Raw genomic sequence first — 18,241 nt, 5'->3', positions numbered from 1 at the left:
AAAAACCCGTTGTTCCACAATTCATAGAGGCGTCATGACAAGGGCATTTTAAGATTTAAAATTGAGGTAGGATCCAATATTTCAATAAATCGTCTATCTCCTATTAATATCCTCTGCTAACCAACGAGGAATGTTTCCTCAGACTCATGGGTAAATCAGGAGTTCATTGTGGTTGGAAACAGTGTAGCACAAGAGAACAATACAATCAGGTAAACTCACAGTTATACGCTTTGTGTAATACTGTATCTACTGGCCCTCTTGGCTTACGACACGTCAAAACAAAGCTAACAGTATTAGAAACATGGCAAATGGAATTCCCCATTCAGTCAGATTTCCCCAGTAATGCAGCAGCAGTAAACTCATGTGATGTCTGTTAATATTTCAAAGAGCAAGAGCTTTGGGAACAAGGAGTGATCACACACCATCACACTTTCTTTTAGCGGCTTAAATATAACATTTTGCCACAAAATTACAACCAATAAATAATGATTGGTTTCAGGTTAAGTTGAACTAACCTCTTTCCCTCCATGTGTGTCCATATTAATATGGTATCATGAGAGGCTCTTAGCTGGAACACACAAAAAGGTGGCCACGCATTCCTTGCACTTAAGACTTGAATGAGCTCCTGTCAAAGCACTGACGTTTGGGCTTTGTGGGCTAGTGTTTTGCCAACACGCCATGGGACTCGATCATGGCTCCAGAAACCTCATGGGAGCGATTAATGCTTTATTACCAGGCAGAACCATGCGGCTGTGTATTATAGTTAGCCTTTCACATGGAAATGTACCCTCACATTTGACAGGTTCTATCAAGAGACACGGCAAATAGGGCTGTGATGTCAGTAGACCTTAACCCCTATACATTCTGTGGAACAACATGTATCTAAGTATTTTATCAGTAAATTCATTTTTCTTTTGTATTTACAGTAGCAATATCTATTAGAGTTTTTTTTTTACAGTTGATTGATAGCCAATTGATGATTTATTTGAATGAGGCAGTGTTTAGCCAATGCCTTTATTAAAGGAGAAGTCAGTGTAATAATGTAATAATGTGTCTAGATGAAGGGTTCCTAGGGTCCACATGGACACCTTTATTAAAGGGGAAGTCAGTGTAATAATGTAATAATGTGTCTAGATGAAGGGTTCCTAGGGTCCACATGGACACCTTTATTAAAGGGGAAGTCAGTGTAATAATGTAATAATGTGTCTAGATGAAGGGTTCCTAGGGTCCACATGGACACCTTTATTAAAGGGGAAGTCAGTGTAATAATGTAATAATGTGTCTAGATGAAGGGTTTCTAAGGTCCACATGGACACCATTGCATGGCTTTGAAAGACTTCAGGACTTTTCACAAATAAATACGAATGTTACACTATTTATGCATGAATAACAAAAAGAGATTTTGCATTACATAGTACACACGGACTACTTTTTGCTTGGCCTTTCACCAAAAACAAAGAGAATGCCAAGCTTGGTCCCAGAATCCCAGTGAAACTGAGATGCGGTAATCTTAGATTGCAACACTATGGCGATCGAGGTCAGAGCATCAGCGTTAACCGGTGTTTCCTTTGTTTGATCATGCTGTCATTGTGCAGAGAACTCCAGGCTGCTATCTCAGTGAGAGGAGTGAACAGGAGGAAGCAGACCAGGAGATATCTACGGTATCTACAGTATTAATCCAACTTCACATTCAGGGACAGGTCTACTAAGAGTTAACAGCTGTTATTTTCAATGGGGAATAAAACCTGCAGACTAAACAATACCAATAAGTTATATCAAGGTCAAATCTAAAAAAAAATGTTGGGCTCTTTTATTCCCCTCTGAAAATAACAGGAGAATATTTTGCACAGGTGCAAATGCTCTGTAAACCTGACCCGTAGAATATAGTCCACATTTTACTATGGGTGGCTTCACGGCCTCTATGTGATATCTGCTTTGTTTATGTAACGAGTAGTGCCATACAGTATATATACATTATAAAGATAATGTATGTACTCTGGAACATAGTTTACCATCAGGTTTTTACATAACCCCCCCAGGGAGATTACTATTTAAATGCATACTGTATTTGATTCTATGCAAAGTTATCCATTTGGAAAAAGTGCACATTAGTTCCACAATAGATAAAAGATTTACATATTTATCATAACCGAGGAGATTGTGAAGGATAATGACAAGCCCCTCCTTATTGTTGCTCTGTATTTGACTAATGTTACTCAAGGCTCATTCCCCTCCTTCCTGTTGTTCTGTATTTGACTGATGTCACTCAGGGCTCCCGAGTGGCGCAGCGGTCTGAGGCACTACATCTCAGTGCTAGAGGCGTCACTACAGACACCCTGGTTTGATTCCAGGCTGTATCACAACCTGCCATGATTGGGAATCCCATAGGGCGGCGCACAATTTGCCCAGCGTCGTCCGGGTTAGGGTTTGGCCGGGGTAGGCCGTCATTGTAAAATAAGAATTTATTTTTAACTGACTTGCCTAGTTAAATAAATGTTAAATAAATAAAAAAGGAAGAGTGGCAGACTTTAATGTAGTTTTGGTCAAACTTGAGCTCTACTAGGTGGTCACGTCAGCACAAATCCTACATTATATCTGATTACAACGTCCGTGGCCATGTCAACTCCTTCATTCTTCAGATACAAACGAATGAAGTTATTCTGAGCATGACAGTAAATGTCAAAACTAACCAACAAACCCAGAACTGGTGCTCATTACTCTTTATCCAGATGTTAATACCCTTGTCTTGTGTGGGATTACTTTTTGTCTGTTTGTAATTCCCCCCTGACCTCTGTGCCAAGGTATTGTCATACTGTGTCCCTGAGTCAGTCTATAGTACTAGAATGACCAGGTTTTAGGGGTTGTTTGTTTTAGTCTACAAGGATAAAAAAAATTGTGTTTGCAGCATTTTCCTTTGTGCTCCCTCGCTTTCACATGGGTCTATTGTCTTGAGTTTTTAAATATTTTTTTTAAGAGGCTTTATCTTTTACAAAAATTATTATTCACCCCGCTTCACCTTTTTGAATTTAAGCGTATAAAATATATAACAGCCAAAGTACAAAATAACATTATTTATTTAGGTTAACAGAGACTTTATGAAAAGACAAAGATATTTAATTTATATGGAGATGCAGCCATAGACCTCACTGCAAAAAGGCAGCGTTGCTAAATGAATTGCACTTAGCATGCTCCAAGTCTTGACAAGCTGGACTCAAGTATGCCGATGTTACCCACTGCGAAGCCACATCTTAGCTCTATTCGTTTACATCCCAGAAGGAACATGCAATGTAGTGCTCTCTGGCTAATGTAGAAGGAATGCAAATCATAAACGTAACAGAAGTATTTAGATACCTGTACATGTCTGAAATCTCTTATGTTAAGCAAAATAAAAGTAAGAAAGAGAAAAATATTTCCAATTTTATTGGTTCTAGAGTTAGAAGAATCAAATCAAATAAATTGTATTTGTCACAAGCCCTTAACCAACAATGCTTTAAGAAATTAAGAAAATAAATAAAAAATAAGTGGTCAGTAAAAAAATAGATAAGTAAAAAAATAGAAAATAAAAGTAACAAATAATTAAACAGCAGCAGGAAAATAACAAACGAGGCTATATACAGGAAGTACCGGTACAGAGTCAATATGCGGGGGCACCGGTTAGCTGAGGTAATTGAGGTAATATGTACAGTACATGTAGGTAGAGTTAAAGTGTCTATGCATAGATTATAAACAGAGAGTAGCAGCAGCATAAAAGAGGGGTCTGGGTAGCCCTTTGATTAGTTGTTCAGGAGTCTTATGGCTTGGGGGTAGAAGCTGTTATGAAGCCTTTTGGACCTAGACTTGGCGCTCCAGTACCGCTTGCCGTGCGGTAGCAGAGAGAACAGTCTATGATTAGGGTGGCTGGAGTCTTTGACAATTTTTAGGGCCTTCCTCTGACATCGCCTGATATAGAGATTCTGGATGGCAGGAAGCTTGGCCCCAGTGATGTACAGGGCTGTACGCACTACCCTCTGTAGTGCCTTGCGATCGGAGGCCGAGCAGTTGTCATACCAGGCAGTGATGCAATCAGTCAGGATGCTCTCGGTGGTGCTGGTTCTAGAGTTAGAATGATCATGATTGGTTCTAGAGTTAAAATGTTCATTATTGGTTCTAGTTAAATTATGAATATTAGTTCTAGAGTTAAAATTATCATTGTTGGTTCTAGAGTTAGAAGGATCATTATTGGTTCTAGTTAAAAGTATCATTATTGGTTCTAGAGTTAGAAGGAACAGTATGTGTTATGGTTCAAGTTCCAAAGGTTCTACATTGTTTCCTCACGTTCATCTGACATGTTTTTCATCTTCATGACATATTTTTAAAATTAATTTCCGTTAGACTATAATGATAAATTATACAACTGTGTGCCTCAGCTATAGTACATTGTAATGCTCTTAGTGTTTAGACAGTTCCCTGCTCTTAGTGTTTAGACAGTTCCCTTCCCTATTTTCCTAAATCAATTCAGACATGATGAGAGGAAGGAATAGCTGCTTCCTCTGGATGAGGAATGCTTTTGGTCCCATACCTTTGGTTTTGGCTTGCTCAGTCTCTCTTCCTTCCTGACAAAAACCTGACCGGTCAGGTCACTGTCTGTGTTTCGAAAACTGTTCTGCCGACTTTTCTGTCATTTTACCACCTGATCTCAGGACAGTGTTAGTTCTGACTGTGCCGTTTGTAAAAAGGCAGATGATAGCCTGGCATATGATATCAGCAGTCCACTATTTCCAGATGTAAGAAACAAAGCAGAACTCTGTAAATATATGACAAAAGAGAACATTTCTCGGGAAAGAGTGTCACACCTTACATTCACATTACAAAACAATGAAATTCACAATTTAGATGACTTGCCAGTGACAATGATTACAGTGCATCAACCCTCAAAAGGCTGAAGGAAGTCTATCTGAAGGAAGTAGCAGAGAAATGGAGTTGGCCCGAGTGGGTTATGTAGTCTGGGCCTGCTGTCTGTCTTTCAGTGTTGGACAGGGAGGTTCTTGGAAGAGCGGGTTATGTAGTCTGGGCCTGCTGTCTGTCTTTCAGTGTTGGACAGGGAGGTTCTTGGAAGAGCGGGTTATGTAGTCTGGGCCTGCTGTCTGTCTTTCAGTGTTGGACAGGGAGGTTCTTGGAAGAGCGGGTTATGTAGTCTGGGCCTGCTGTCTGTCTTTCAGTGTTGGACAGGGAGGTTCCTGGCAGAGTGGGTTATGTAGTCTGGGCCTGCTGTCTGTCTTTCAGTGTTGGACAGGGAGGTTCTTGGCAGAGCGGGTTATATAGTCTGGGCCTGCTGTCTGTCTTTCAGTGTTGGACAGGGAGGTTCTTGGAAAAGCGGGTTATATAGTCTGGGCCTGCTGTCTGTCTTTCAGTGTTGGACAGGGAGGTTCTTGGAAGAGCAGGTTATATAGTCTGGGCCTGCTGTCTGTCTTTCAGTGTTGGACAGGGAGGTTCTTGGAAGAGCGGGTTATATAGTCTGGGCCTGCTGTCTGTCTTTCAGTGTTGGACAGGGAGGTTCTTGGAAGAGCGGGTTATATAGTCTGTGCCTGCTGTCTGTCTTTCAGTGTTGGACAGGGAGGTTCTTGGAAGAGCGGGTTATGTAGTCTGGGCCTGCTGTCTGTCTTTCAGTGTTGAACAGGGAGGTTCTTGGCAGAGCGGGTTATATAGTCTGGGCCTGCTGTCTGTCTTTCAGTGTTGGACAGGGAGGTTCTTGGAAGAGCGGGTTATATAGTCTGGGCCTGCTGTCTGTCTTTCAGTGTTGGACAGGGAGGTTCTTCAGGGATCCAAATACTTTCAAATGAATGGCACAGGATAAATCATCTCTGAGAGGAAGTGGATGCTTTATCTCCTGTTGGGAGTTGAAATGCCAACTGGCATGCCACCCTAACTGTCAAACGTTTATGGAAGAGAGACAGGCGAGACGGGGAGATACCCTATTTACATAAAAGCAATGTTATTTTGACCTGGCAACAGTATTAACCAACCATAACTATTCCCTTTATGACTCCTTATGTCATCACATGATGTTTTCTTCACCAAGTCAATTATTTCAAGTGCATTATACAACTAGACGTGCAAACATACTACTAGACATACTGCTGTATAAAATAAATGTATTTTTCAGCCGATTAAATTATCATAATGAGTCCATTTAAACTTTATGAACTGCATTAGAGCATTTATCATGGAGTTATGGGCTGTTTCTGTGAGGCTGCATCAGCTGTTCTCCAGCCAGGGCTCTATGGATCTCCAGGCACCTTCTATCCATCCATCCACAGCAGGCAGCACAGAGCTATTCTAATTGCTTTCGTCACCTTGGATATAAATAAATAATTTTGATGAGCAGTTTAATATTTTTTTTTATGCTATTTCTGTGCACACTGACGGCTGAAGCACAGAGCCTAATGAAATGGCAATGTGAAAAGGCCGACCTGAGAGAGCTTCCCAACATTAGCTAAACAGTGACTTCACAGACACCTTCAGTTCTCCAAAGTTCTCTGTTTACTAAATTCTTCAATTGTTTTCATCATACTGTACTGTACAGCGCATTCGGAAAGTATTCAGACCCCTTGACTTTTTCCACATTTTATTACTTTACAGCCTTATTCTAAAATGGATAAAATATATTTTTTTCCTCATCAATCTAAACACAATACCCCATAATGAAAAAGCAAAAACAGGTTTTTAGAAATGTTTACAAACGTAAAAAATAAATAAATAAATGAAATATTACATTTACAGAAGTATTCAGACCCTTTACTCAGTACTTTGTTGAAGCACCTTTGTCAGCGATTACAGCCTTGAGTCTTCTTGGGTATGACGCTACAAGCTTGGCACACCTGTATTTGGGGAGTTTCTCCCATTCTTCTCTGCAGATACTTTCAATGTCTGTAAGGTTGGATGGGGAGCGTCGCTGCATAGCTATTTTCAGGTCTCTCCAAAGATGTTCGATCGGGTTCAATTCCAGGAACTTGTCCCGAAGCCACTCCTGCGTTGTCTTGGCTGTGTGCTTAGGGTCATTGTCCTGTTGTAAGGTTAACCTTCGGCCCATCTGAGGTCCTGAGCGATCTAGAGCAGGTTTTCATCAAGGGTCTCTCGGTACTTTGCTACGTTTATCTTTCCCTTGATTATGACTAGACTCCCAGTCCCTGCCGCGGAGAAACATCCCCACAGCATGATGCTGCCACCACCATGCTTCACCGTAGGGATGGTGCCAGGTTTCCTCCAGATGTGACGCTTGGCATTCAGGCCAAATAGTTCAATCTTGGTTTCACCAGACCAGAGAATGTTGTTTCTCATGGTCTGAGAGTCCTTTAGGTGCCTTTTGGCAACCTCAAAGTGGGCTGTCATGTGCCTTTTACTGAGGAGTGGCTTTCGTCTGACCACTCTACAATAAAGACCTGTTTGGTGGAGTGCTGCAGATGGTTGTCCTTCTGGAAGGTTCTCCCATCTCCACAGAGGAATTCAGGAGCTCTGTCAGAGTGACCATCGGGTTGGCGGTCACCTCCCAGACCAAGGCCCTTCTACCCCGATTGATCAGTTTGGCCGGACGGCCAGCTCTAGGAAGAATCTTGGTGGTTCCAAACTTCTTCCATTTAAGAATGATGGAGGCCACTGTGTTCTTGGGGACCTTCAATGCTGCAGAAATATTTTGGTACAATTCCCCAGATTTGTGCCTCGACATAATCCTGTCTCGGAGCTCTACGGACAATTCCTTCGACCTCATGGCTTGGTTTTTGCTCTGACATGCACTGTCAACTGTGGGATCTTATATAGACAGGTGTACGTGTTTCCACAACATGTCCAATCAATTGAATTTACCACAGGTGGAGTCCAATCAAGTTGTAGAAACATCTCAAGGATGATCAATGGAAACAGGAATGCGTCTGGGCTCAATTTCCAGTCTCATAGCAAAGGGTCTGCATATGTATGTAAATAAGGTATTTCTGTATTTCTTTTCCTAAAACCTGTTTTCACTTTGTCATTATGTGGTATTGTGTGTGTATATTGATGAGGAATTGTTTTTATTTAATCAATAAGGCTGTAACGTAACAAAATGTAGAATAAGGGAAGGTGTCTGAAAACTTTCCGAATGCACTGTATATATCACAATGACTTTATGGCGTTGCAATACGAAGGGCTTGTACTTAATATGATAAAACCAAGGGGGAAAAACATGGTGGACAATTACTTCAACATAGGCCTTAGGATTTCAAAAAGCAGTTGATTTAAATTCTTTGTTTTGTTGAGCAAAGTGTTCTGGCATTAACAGTCCATTTTGGTATTATCTTGCTGTTTTCATTCAGGGAGGTAAGCCCATGATGCTATCTGTAGACCCATACATGGAACAATTCTTCTGGAGCGTAATCCCAATATTAAGTCCATCCAGGATTATATAACCATTAACGAATAACCCTCTCATCAAACCAATGTTCTCGTATTCTCCTTATGCCTCACTGCTTAACCCTGGTGGAAAGACAAAGTAATCCTTGGAGCAAAGTTAAAACAGAGAAGAGTAATACTAAATTGTTGTGCAAGACAATCAAACAACATAAAATGTACTTGCTTTGACTGTAATGTGTGGTTTAATACAATGGCTGGGTCTAATCCTGAAGGATGATTGGTTAAAACTGAATTCCAGCCGGTGTCTATTCCACAAGTTACCACCGACTAAATTGATAATGTTAAAATGCCTATTTACTCTGTTCCATCTGACTGCGCAATCCACTGTCTCATCAGCCCAGCCATGCAATTTATAAACTTGATCACCACTATAAAAAGCATGTAGACATTATCTTACATGTATTTTAGACTACCATTCAGTATTCAACAGCAGAGATTTGTATTAACCTTGCTGTCTGTCTCTCCGACATCTGTAACATTGTTTCAATATTCAATATTCAAATTCAAACTCCTGCTGTCCCATAGTAATAAACGTGTCGGGAGTCGAGACGAGACAGACAGGCAGCGTTTCTCAGCCAGTCGAAATCATGAATCACCTGGCATAATTTTTATGGAGATATACAAAGAAATGTAAATTGAAAAAAGGTAAAACGAGAAACAAAGTGGAGTTGGTTTGAAGTCTTTCCAGCTTCAGTTTGAAGTGATTGTGTTAGCTGTGTTTTTGGCTAGCTCCTCTGAACAACAGTGTCCTGACGAGAGTACATTTTCTATGCCAGACGATATCGTGCCTCATTAGCTCATTGTTATGGATGTGTCCAAATAAATGTTACTGGAAAACAGCTTAAACAAATGCAAATGCAGCTACTGTTGTTATTCTAGCTGCGCTGTTTGATGTGACTGTAAGTTAGCCGTAGTTGGCTAGCAAGCAAGGGATAAGAACGTTGCCAGCCAGTATGCCAATGGAACATTTAGAACGAACGACTGGGTCGAGTCTCTGGCAACCGAACCGATAGAACAAACAACCAGCCGGCTTCGGTACGAACTCTATATTTGTGTCGGGGCTATATCTTGTGGAAGGATGAAATAGTATGAATAAATTCATAAAAATAATGTTTTTAATGAAAATGTCAATCATTATTTTAATATGTTGGTAACCCATTGTATCAAAGTGATAATGCCCTCGAATCCGGTGTTTGGAGGATATATTGGTGTAACAGTTTAGCTTTCGTCTGTCCCCTCGCCCCGACCCGGGCTCGAACCAGGGACCCTCTGCACACAGAGACAACTGACACCCATGAAGCATCGTTACCCATCCATGGTGACATCACCATGCGGTAAATTGGTTAATAAGACCAATAACAAAGAGAGTTCCAAACCTCTCTGCCAATAACAGCTAGTTTTTAGTTTTCCCCTCCCCACTCAGACCACTCCCAGACAGTTCTAGCAAAATTCTTGCTTGAGAAATCGTTAAAAAAAGTTACATTTTTGGGGGGGGGAAATCTATTACAGTAAGGTACTTAATTGTTACCCAGAAATGATTTGAAATTGATATAAAAACGGCATCATTGGGCCTTTAAGATTTGTTTTCTTCAAAAAAGAATAACAGTTGGGAGCTTAATAACTGGTTGTTTGGATCCTGGATACTGATTGGACAAGCAGCATTCCAAGCTGTGCTGTAATGGCCGTCACAAACACACTGCTAACAGTTCCATCTGAAAATATATATGTAAAATAAAATAAAAAATAAAAAAGTTCCATCTGAAAACGATCACTGCACCTCCATCAGAATATCATGTTCATGTTGCTGTCAGAATCATCTCTTGTATTTATCTCAACTCACACATTATTTCCCTTTGCTTCCAGCCTAGCATTTAGTTTGGTACAGTGGAGGTTTAATATAAGCCTAGCATTTAGTTTGGTACAGTGGAGGTTTAATATAAGCCTAGCATTTAGTTTGGTACAGTGGGGGTTTAATATAAGCCTAGCATTTAGTTTCGTACAGCGGGGGTTAATATAAGCCTAGCATTTAGTTTGGTACAGCAGGGGTTTAATATAAGCCTAGCATTTAGTTTGGTACAGTGGAGGTTTAATATAAGCCTAGCATTTAGTTTGGTACAGTGGGGGGTTAACATAAGCCTAGCATTTAGTTTGGTACAGTGGGGGTTTAATATAAGCCTAGCATTTAGTTTGGTACAGCGGGGGTTAATATAAGCCTAGCATTTAGTTTAATACAGCAGGGGTTAACATAAGCCTAGCATTTAGTTTAATACAGCAGGGGTTAACATAAGCCTAGCATTAAGTTTGGTACAGCGGGGGTTAACATAAGCCTAGCATTTAGTTTGGTACAGCGGGGGTTAATATAAGCCTAGCATTAAGTTTGGTACAGCGGGGGTTAATATAAGCCTAGCATTTAGTTTGGTACAGCAGGGGTTAATATAAGCCTAGCATTTAGTTTGGTACAGCAGGGGTTAACATAAGCCTAGCATTTGGTTTGGTACAGCAGGGGTTAACATAAGCCTAGCATTTAGTTTGGTACAGCAGGGGTTAATATAAGCCTAGCATTAAGTTTGGTACAGCGGGGGTTAATATAAGCCTAGCATTTAGTTTGGTACAGCAGGGGTTAATATAAGCCTAGCATTAAGTTTGGTACAGCAGGGGTTAATATAAGCCTAGCTTTAAGTTTGGTACAGTGGGGGTTAATATAAGCCTAGCATTTAGTTTGGTACAGCAGGGGTTAATATAAGCCTAGCATTTAGTTTGGTACAGCAGGGGTTAATATAAGCCTAGCTTTAAGTTTGGTACAGTGGGGGTTAATATAAGCCTAGCATTTAGTTTGGTACAGCGGGGGTTAATATAAGCCTAGCATTTAGTTTGGTACAGCGGGGGTTAATATAAGCCTAGCATTTAGTTTGGTACAGCGGGGGTTAATATAAGCCTAGCATTAAGTTTGGTCCAGCGGGGGTTAATATAAGCCTAGCATTTAGTTTGGTACAGCGGGGGTTAATATAAGCCTAGCATTAAGTTTGGTCCAGCGGGGGTTAATATAAGCCTCACTGTCTGCCTGTCCAACCTCGGAAACAATGTTTCACTCTTGAACGTCGATCTCAGTAGTACCATACATATAGTGAACGGTGCCCAGACGAGACCACTTTTCCTGAGCGAGTCGAAATCACGCATCATCATGGACATATCCAAGTAAATGCCATTAGCAAAAAGGCTAAAAAAAAATATGAAAATGCAGCTAGTCTACTGTCATTCCAGTTTCAATGTCTGACGTGGCTTGAGTTAGGCTAGCGAGCTAGCTAGCTACAAGAAAGTTATCCAGCCTGCATAGCAACCATTTTGTTGAGAATGGATGACCAGTCTTTTTGCATAGCAACTATGCAAAAACAATTAAGGACTGGGTCGCGTCTGCAGCAACATGACCAAAATAACTAACAACCAGATTTTTGTCCGGACTATATCTTCTGGTGGAAAAATGTAATTGTATGACTTGACTTATCAAAATAACATTTTAATGAAAATATGTAATTCATTGTTATTTAAAAATTTTGTTAAGTTTTATAATTAAGCAAAAAGGCAGGGCTGTGTATCAGGAATACAGTCACAGGAGGTAAATGGGTTGACTGAACAACGCCATTTACCTGGGGCTGGATTCATGATAAAGCCCTGCCTCGCATGTCTTATTGCTTAAATAATACATTTTACATTACTTTTCACAATGTAAATTGTTCATAATAATACAGTAATTTCAATAGGCCTTTAATCTGTTACATTCGTGTTAAACTTTACTCTAAATTTGACGCGAAATATATTTTATGTAAAACAATTCTGGGACTCCAGAATTTGACGGTGAATTAGTGAATTTGACAGTGAATTAGTGGTCCCGGAACATACAGTAAAAGGCTGGAAACCGCTGCTATAGACTCTAGTCATGGATGTACTATACAGCAATGTCATAATTAGTAAAGTTGTGAGAGAGTTGGATCTGAGTCATCATTGGGTGATTAATGCATGAATGGTTTAGTTGCCTAGAGCTCGATTAAATACGTATCGCCAATGTTCACCGCTATACTACGCTTGAAATGTAAAGATCATTACCGATTGGGCCGGAATATGCAGTCTCCACTAACGCCGGAACATTGCATTAATTTCATTGTTAAGAATTTAATTTACACACAAAGGCACACCAGACACATGGACACACCTCCTAACACACGCACTCTACACACACGTACATTGTAAAATTGCTATATTGCTGCATTGTGGATTTTGTATTGTAGATATGTAGTGGTAGAGTAGTGGTGTAATAATGTGTTGTATTGTAGATATATAGTGGTAGAGTAGTGGTGTAATAATGTGTTGTATTGTAGATATGTAGTGGTAGAGTAGTGGTGTAATAATGTGTTGTATTGTAGATATATAGTGGTAGAGTAGTTGTGTAATAATGTGTTGTATTGTAGATATGTAGTGGTGTAATAATGTGTTGTATTGTAGATATGTAGTGGTAGAGTAGTGGTGTAATAATGTGTTGTATTGTAGATATATAGTGGTAGAGTAGTGGTGTAATAATGTGTTGTATTGTAGATATGTAGTGGTAGAGTAGTGGTGTAATAATGTGTTGTATTGTAGATATATAGTGGTAGAGTAGTGGTGTAATAATGTGTTGTATTGTAGATGTATAGTGGTAGAGTAGTGGTGTAATAATGTGTTGTATTGTAGATATGTAGTGGTAGAGCAGTGGTGTAATAATGTGTTGTATTGTAGATATGTAGTGGTAGAGTAGTGGTGTAATAATGTGTTGTATTATAGATATGTAGTGGTAGAGTAGTGGTGTAATAATGTGTTGTATTGTAGATATGTAGTGGTAGAGTAGTGGTGTAATAATGTGTTGTATTGTAGATATGTAGGGGTATAATAATGTATCCGTTTTGTTTTGTATGTAATTGCCTTAATCTTGTTTTGGACCTCAGGAAGAGTAGCTGCTGCCTTGGCAGCCGCTAATGGGGATCTGTAATAAAATACCAAGAAATAATTGAGCCCTAGGATATATCTCTGGCAGACGCTCTGCTTGTACCTCTCAGCTTTGGCAGCTCAGTGAGCAGGCTGGATGATGGGAGCTCTGGCACTGGGGCTAGCTCAGAGGTGACTGACTGACTGACTGACTGACTGACTGACTGACTGACTGACTGACTGATCACACACCAAATGGGACACAACCAGACCCTATGAAGGGACTGTCTGTTAGTGCATCGTCCTTTTCCAGTGGACAGCCATGATTGTGATTATGATTTTTCCTCCCCTTCTTTCCACATTTAGTTTAACTGTTTACATTTTGCAAGAGGAATATTTTCAGCTACAGACTCTCTGTTGTTCATAATTGTTCTATTCTTTTTTTCCCCACAGCAAACCTTGGACTCCAACCTCAGCAATCTGATTAAGAGGAACAATGAGTTGGAAACTCTGATGGGCAAGTTGATCCAGATCTGCCAACATGTGGAGGTAAGTAAGGATGTTTATCTGTTTCCATATTAGGCTATATGATACAGCTCTCAGTTTCAGTGGCATTTCTATTGTTTGATAGGTTAAGCTTTTTAGATTTTTTACTTGTATTGTAAATGTAACATATTAGGTGTCAGATAAGAAACATAAAAATAAAATAAAAAATGGGATTTTGGGGTTTAAAAAATCTTTGGTTTAAAAAATCTTTGGGGTTTAAAAAATCTTTGGTTGAAACATTTTTTTAATCCTTAATGTTGTTATTTAGCATTCAAGCTGAGCTCACCAGATTCTGTGACATGCAAGGCTTTGAAATTCATTGAACATGTTAGAATACTGTAACATACTATCTCACGGACACAGTTACTGAGATGAATATGTTGACCCGGGTATACAGTCAAGTGGATATGCCAGTAAACTTAACTATACAAAGTAGGCTAACCTCACATAAAAAGTGTGATATTGCCAATTTGACCGTGTGTGTGTGTGTGTGTGTGTGTGTGTGTGTGTGTGTGTGTGTGTGTGTGTGTGCATGTGTGTGTGTGTGTGTGCATGTGTGTATGTGTTCGCACGTGTGTGTGTGTTTGTGCATGGTAGGGTGTTGTTTGGGGTATAGGCATGAATGGGACATAGCAAAACATATGTGCATGAACCAATTGAGGAATAAAATGGCACAGATAACACAATGTGCCCACAGAGAGATGAAGGAGAGAGATGTAGGAGAGAGTGGGCCAGCAGCTCCTCTGGCTGTATGTGGGAAAGCAAAAACAACTGTTGCAATGACTAGGCTCAGCTGACTCTCGCCTGTGGCACTATGCTACCCTGTGTATGGTGACAGCGTTTTGTACATAGAATGACATACTAGAAATGTAATTTAATAGGATCTCTGTGGCTGTGTAGATCTATCCTGGGAAATACTAGATAGCCTACTGCCTCAGGTGCACTGTTATATATGAGCCAGGGGGGCTTTGTTACAGTCTATGAGCATTATCTAATTAATTGTACTAAATCAGGGTCACCCAGGGTGTTTCTTGGTGGTCTTAAACAAATCTAATTTGAAACAAAAGTCTACCTCTCACACACCTGGTTATAGACTTCAGAAAAGAAGAGACCTGTACCATGTCAGATATAGAGTTGATAATGTATACATGTTGAGTTTGCATCCCAATATTACACTTTGTATACATCACAGAAGACTTTTAAAATAATTTAAAAAAAACATTTGACATAGAAACACCAGATTTTATGGGTAAAAAAAAAAAGGTTTCATAACATTCCACCCATGAAGCCACTAGAGTGCATTTTGGTAATTTGACTGCAGGAAAGGGCGACAACAAATCCTGGCTCAATCACAACCGGGCCGTGACTGGGAGTCCCATAGGGCGGGGCACAATTGACCCAGCGTCATCCGGGTTTGGCCGGGATAGGCCGTCATTGCAAATAAGAATTTGTTCTTAATTAACTGACTTGCCTAGTTAAATAAAAGGTTCAATAAAAATATACAAATAAATAAAAAAAATACAAATGTCTGTAAATGCTATGTTTTATCCTGTAGATTCATATCCCTGTCCTGATCTGTTTCCAAGGGTAATGCATCAAGACAAGAGAACAAGCTCCTTGAAGAGTGTGACCTTCTGATGGACATCATACATCAGAGAAGACAGATCATAGCCACCAAGATAAACGAGGGCAAGGTAATACTTCCCTCCTCCTTCCCACATACTGTAGATGTTTGCAACTATCAACAACAGCTACAAGTCAAAACTTGCAAGTAGACATTGCAGCCCTTATGGCAAATCACCTCACTACATTACAATGACAATGTAATCAGTGACAAGGCAATGTTCTGATTCCACCTTGTTGTGACCGATGGCCATGTTCTGATTCCACCTTGTTGTGACCGATGGCCATGTTCTGATTCCACCTTGTTGTGACCGATGGCAATTCCATTTGTCTAGGCCTAGATTTGTTTGTGCCTGTAATCGTTCTACATCGCCCAGGGTTTTATAAGAGCCTGTGAATATTTCCCAGACAATAGTATGTTTTGACGGTTACTGAGGAGGGCACATGGGTCAGGATGTCTAACTCTTGGGAGCTGGCATGCTTAGTCTTCCTCTTCCTCCGTGTAACGATCGTCGTCTTCGTCGGATGAGGAATAGGAAGGATCGGACCAAAACGCAGCGTGGTAAGTGTCCATGTTAATTTTAATAAATTAACTGAACACTGCAATAGCAAAAAAACAATCAAGAGAGTGAACGAAACGAAACAGTTCTGTAAGGTGAAGACACACTAAACAGAAAACAACTACCCACAAACACTAGGTGGGAAAAGGCTACCTAAGTATGGTTCACAATCTGAGACAACGATAGACAGCTGCCTCCGATTGGGAACCATACTGGGCCAAACACATAGAAATAGAAAACATAGAAAAACAACATAGAATGCCCACCCCAACTCACGCCCTGACCAAACCAAAATAGAGACATAAACAAGGAACTAAGGTCAGGGCGTGACACTCTGCCTCCAAGGTGGAAAAGGAAAGGGGGATACCTAGTCAGTTGTACAAACGCTTCCTGCATTTAACCCAACCCCTCTGAATCTGAGAGGTGCGGGGGGCTGCCTTAATCAACATCCACGTCTTCGGTGCCCAGGGAACAGTGGGTTAACTGCCTTGCTCATGGGCAGAACAACAGATTTTTACCTTGTCTGCTCGGGGATTCGATCCAGCAACCTTTTGGTTACTAACCCTCTATAAAGGCTGAGGATGAATGTTGTTACTGTGCCATACATCTCTGCTAGACATGCACAGCTTTCACTGACTGTGTTATTTTATTTAACCTTTATTTAACCTTTATTTAACGAGTCAAATCAGTTAAGAACATATTCTTATTTACAATGGACTGCCTACCCCGTCCAAACCCTAACCCGGACGACGCTGGGCCAATTGCACGCCGCCTTATGGGACTCTCAATCACAGTTGGTTGTGATACAGCCTGGAATGGAACCAGGGTCTGTAGTGACGCCTCTAGCAGTGAGATGCAGTGGCCTCAGACCGTTGTGATACAGCCTGGAATGGAACCAGGGTCTGTAGTGACGCCTCTAGCAGTGAGATGCAGTGGCCTCAGACCGCTGTGATACAGCCTGGAATGGAACCAGGGTCTGTAGTGACGCATCTAGCAGTGAGATGCAGTGCCTCAGACCGCTGCGCCACTCGGGAGCCACAGTGCCACTGCAATGTACCTCAAGAGGCAAACATAAGCAAGAGTCTGCTTGCTTCTTTAATGGAATGTATGATGAACATCATTTACTCTGGAATTCCTATTTGATGAAAATCAGTGTTGTCAGGTCATCGCTATGTGACTGATCTAACTAGAGTAGCTTTGTTTTGTGTGTGCTATACAGTATTGTATTCTGTAGTATGCCAGCTCACTGGTAGTAATGGAGGAGAGTTAACACAGCATTAATGCATCTGAAACAAATCCACTCTGCTCCTTGAGTGGTTTCCCTTCCTTTCCCCCCATTAAGTGTCATTAGAGAGGGCTCGGGAGGGGGGGGGGGGGATGCCGCTGGCATGCTGTGCCATGTTCAGTGTCAGAGCCACATCAGACCTGTTTCCTGTGATCTGGCCCCTCTGAGGAACACTGCTTCCTTCCTCGCCCCGTGCCTCGTTTCAAAGTCAGGAGGCTGCTCTCTGCTCCCTGCTCTCTGTTCTCCCCTCTCTGCTCTCTCCCCTCTGCTCTCTCCTCTCCCCTCTCTTCTCCCTGCTCTCCCCTCTCTGCTCCCTGCTCTCTCCTCTGCTCTCCCCTCTGCACTCTCCTCTGCTCCCTGCTCTCTCCTCTGCTCTCTCCTCTCTGCTCCCTGCTCTCTCCTTTGCTCCCTCCTCTCTGCTGCCTGCTCTCTCCTCTGCTGCCTGCGCTCTCCTCTCTCCTCTCTGCTGCCTACTCTCTCCTCTCTCCTCTCTGCTCCCTGCTCATTGCTCTCTCCCCTCACCTATCCCCTTTCTGCTCTCTGCTTCCTGCTCTCCCCTCTCTGCTTCCTGCTCCCTGCTCTCTGCTCCCTGCTCTCTCCTCTCGGTTCTCTCCTCTCTGTTCTCTGCTTCCTGCTCTCTGTTCTCTGATCTCTCCTCTCTGCTCTCCCCTCTCCCCTCTCTGCTCTCTGCTCCCTCCTCTCCTCTTGGCTCTCTCCTCTCTGCTCTCTGCTCTCCCCTCTCTGCTCTCTCCTCTGCTCCCTGACGATGGACAGACGGGGCAAGCAGGCACGTTCCGTTACCATGGTGATGTTTTGGATGATGTAGATACTTCTCATTCCATCCTAAGTTGAT

General features: G+C 41.4%; 1 protein-coding gene across 8 annotated transcripts in view; it reads left to right on the top strand.

The window, feature by feature from the left end:
* The window catches only part of LOC139546288 (E3 ubiquitin-protein ligase Midline-1-like), a 71,978-nt gene that overhangs the window by 49,232 nt on the left and 4,505 nt on the right, over nucleotides 1-18,241 (top strand). For 6 of the 8 annotated variants that reach the window (XM_071354481.1, XM_071354480.1, XM_071354479.1 and 3 more), the window contains exons 3-5: nucleotides 1,596-1,661; nucleotides 13,828-13,923; nucleotides 15,507-15,614. In XM_071354481.1, the coding sequence (XP_071210582.1) occupies nucleotides 1,596-1,661; nucleotides 13,828-13,923; nucleotides 15,507-15,614 (270 nt within the window). The remainder of the gene's footprint in view (nucleotides 1-1,595; nucleotides 1,662-13,827; nucleotides 13,924-15,506; nucleotides 15,615-18,241) is intronic. The other 2 variants (XM_071354483.1, XM_071354482.1) reach the window with 1 other exon arrangement.

The sequence above is a fragment of the Salvelinus alpinus genome, chromosome 20 (genome assembly GCF_045679555.1).
Source record: "Salvelinus alpinus chromosome 20, SLU_Salpinus.1, whole genome shotgun sequence".
Lineage (NCBI taxonomy): Eukaryota > Metazoa > Chordata > Actinopteri > Salmoniformes > Salmonidae > Salvelinus > Salvelinus alpinus.
The sequence above is the reverse complement of the archived record's forward strand: the minus strand, read 5'-3'. Positions and strand labels throughout refer to the sequence as shown.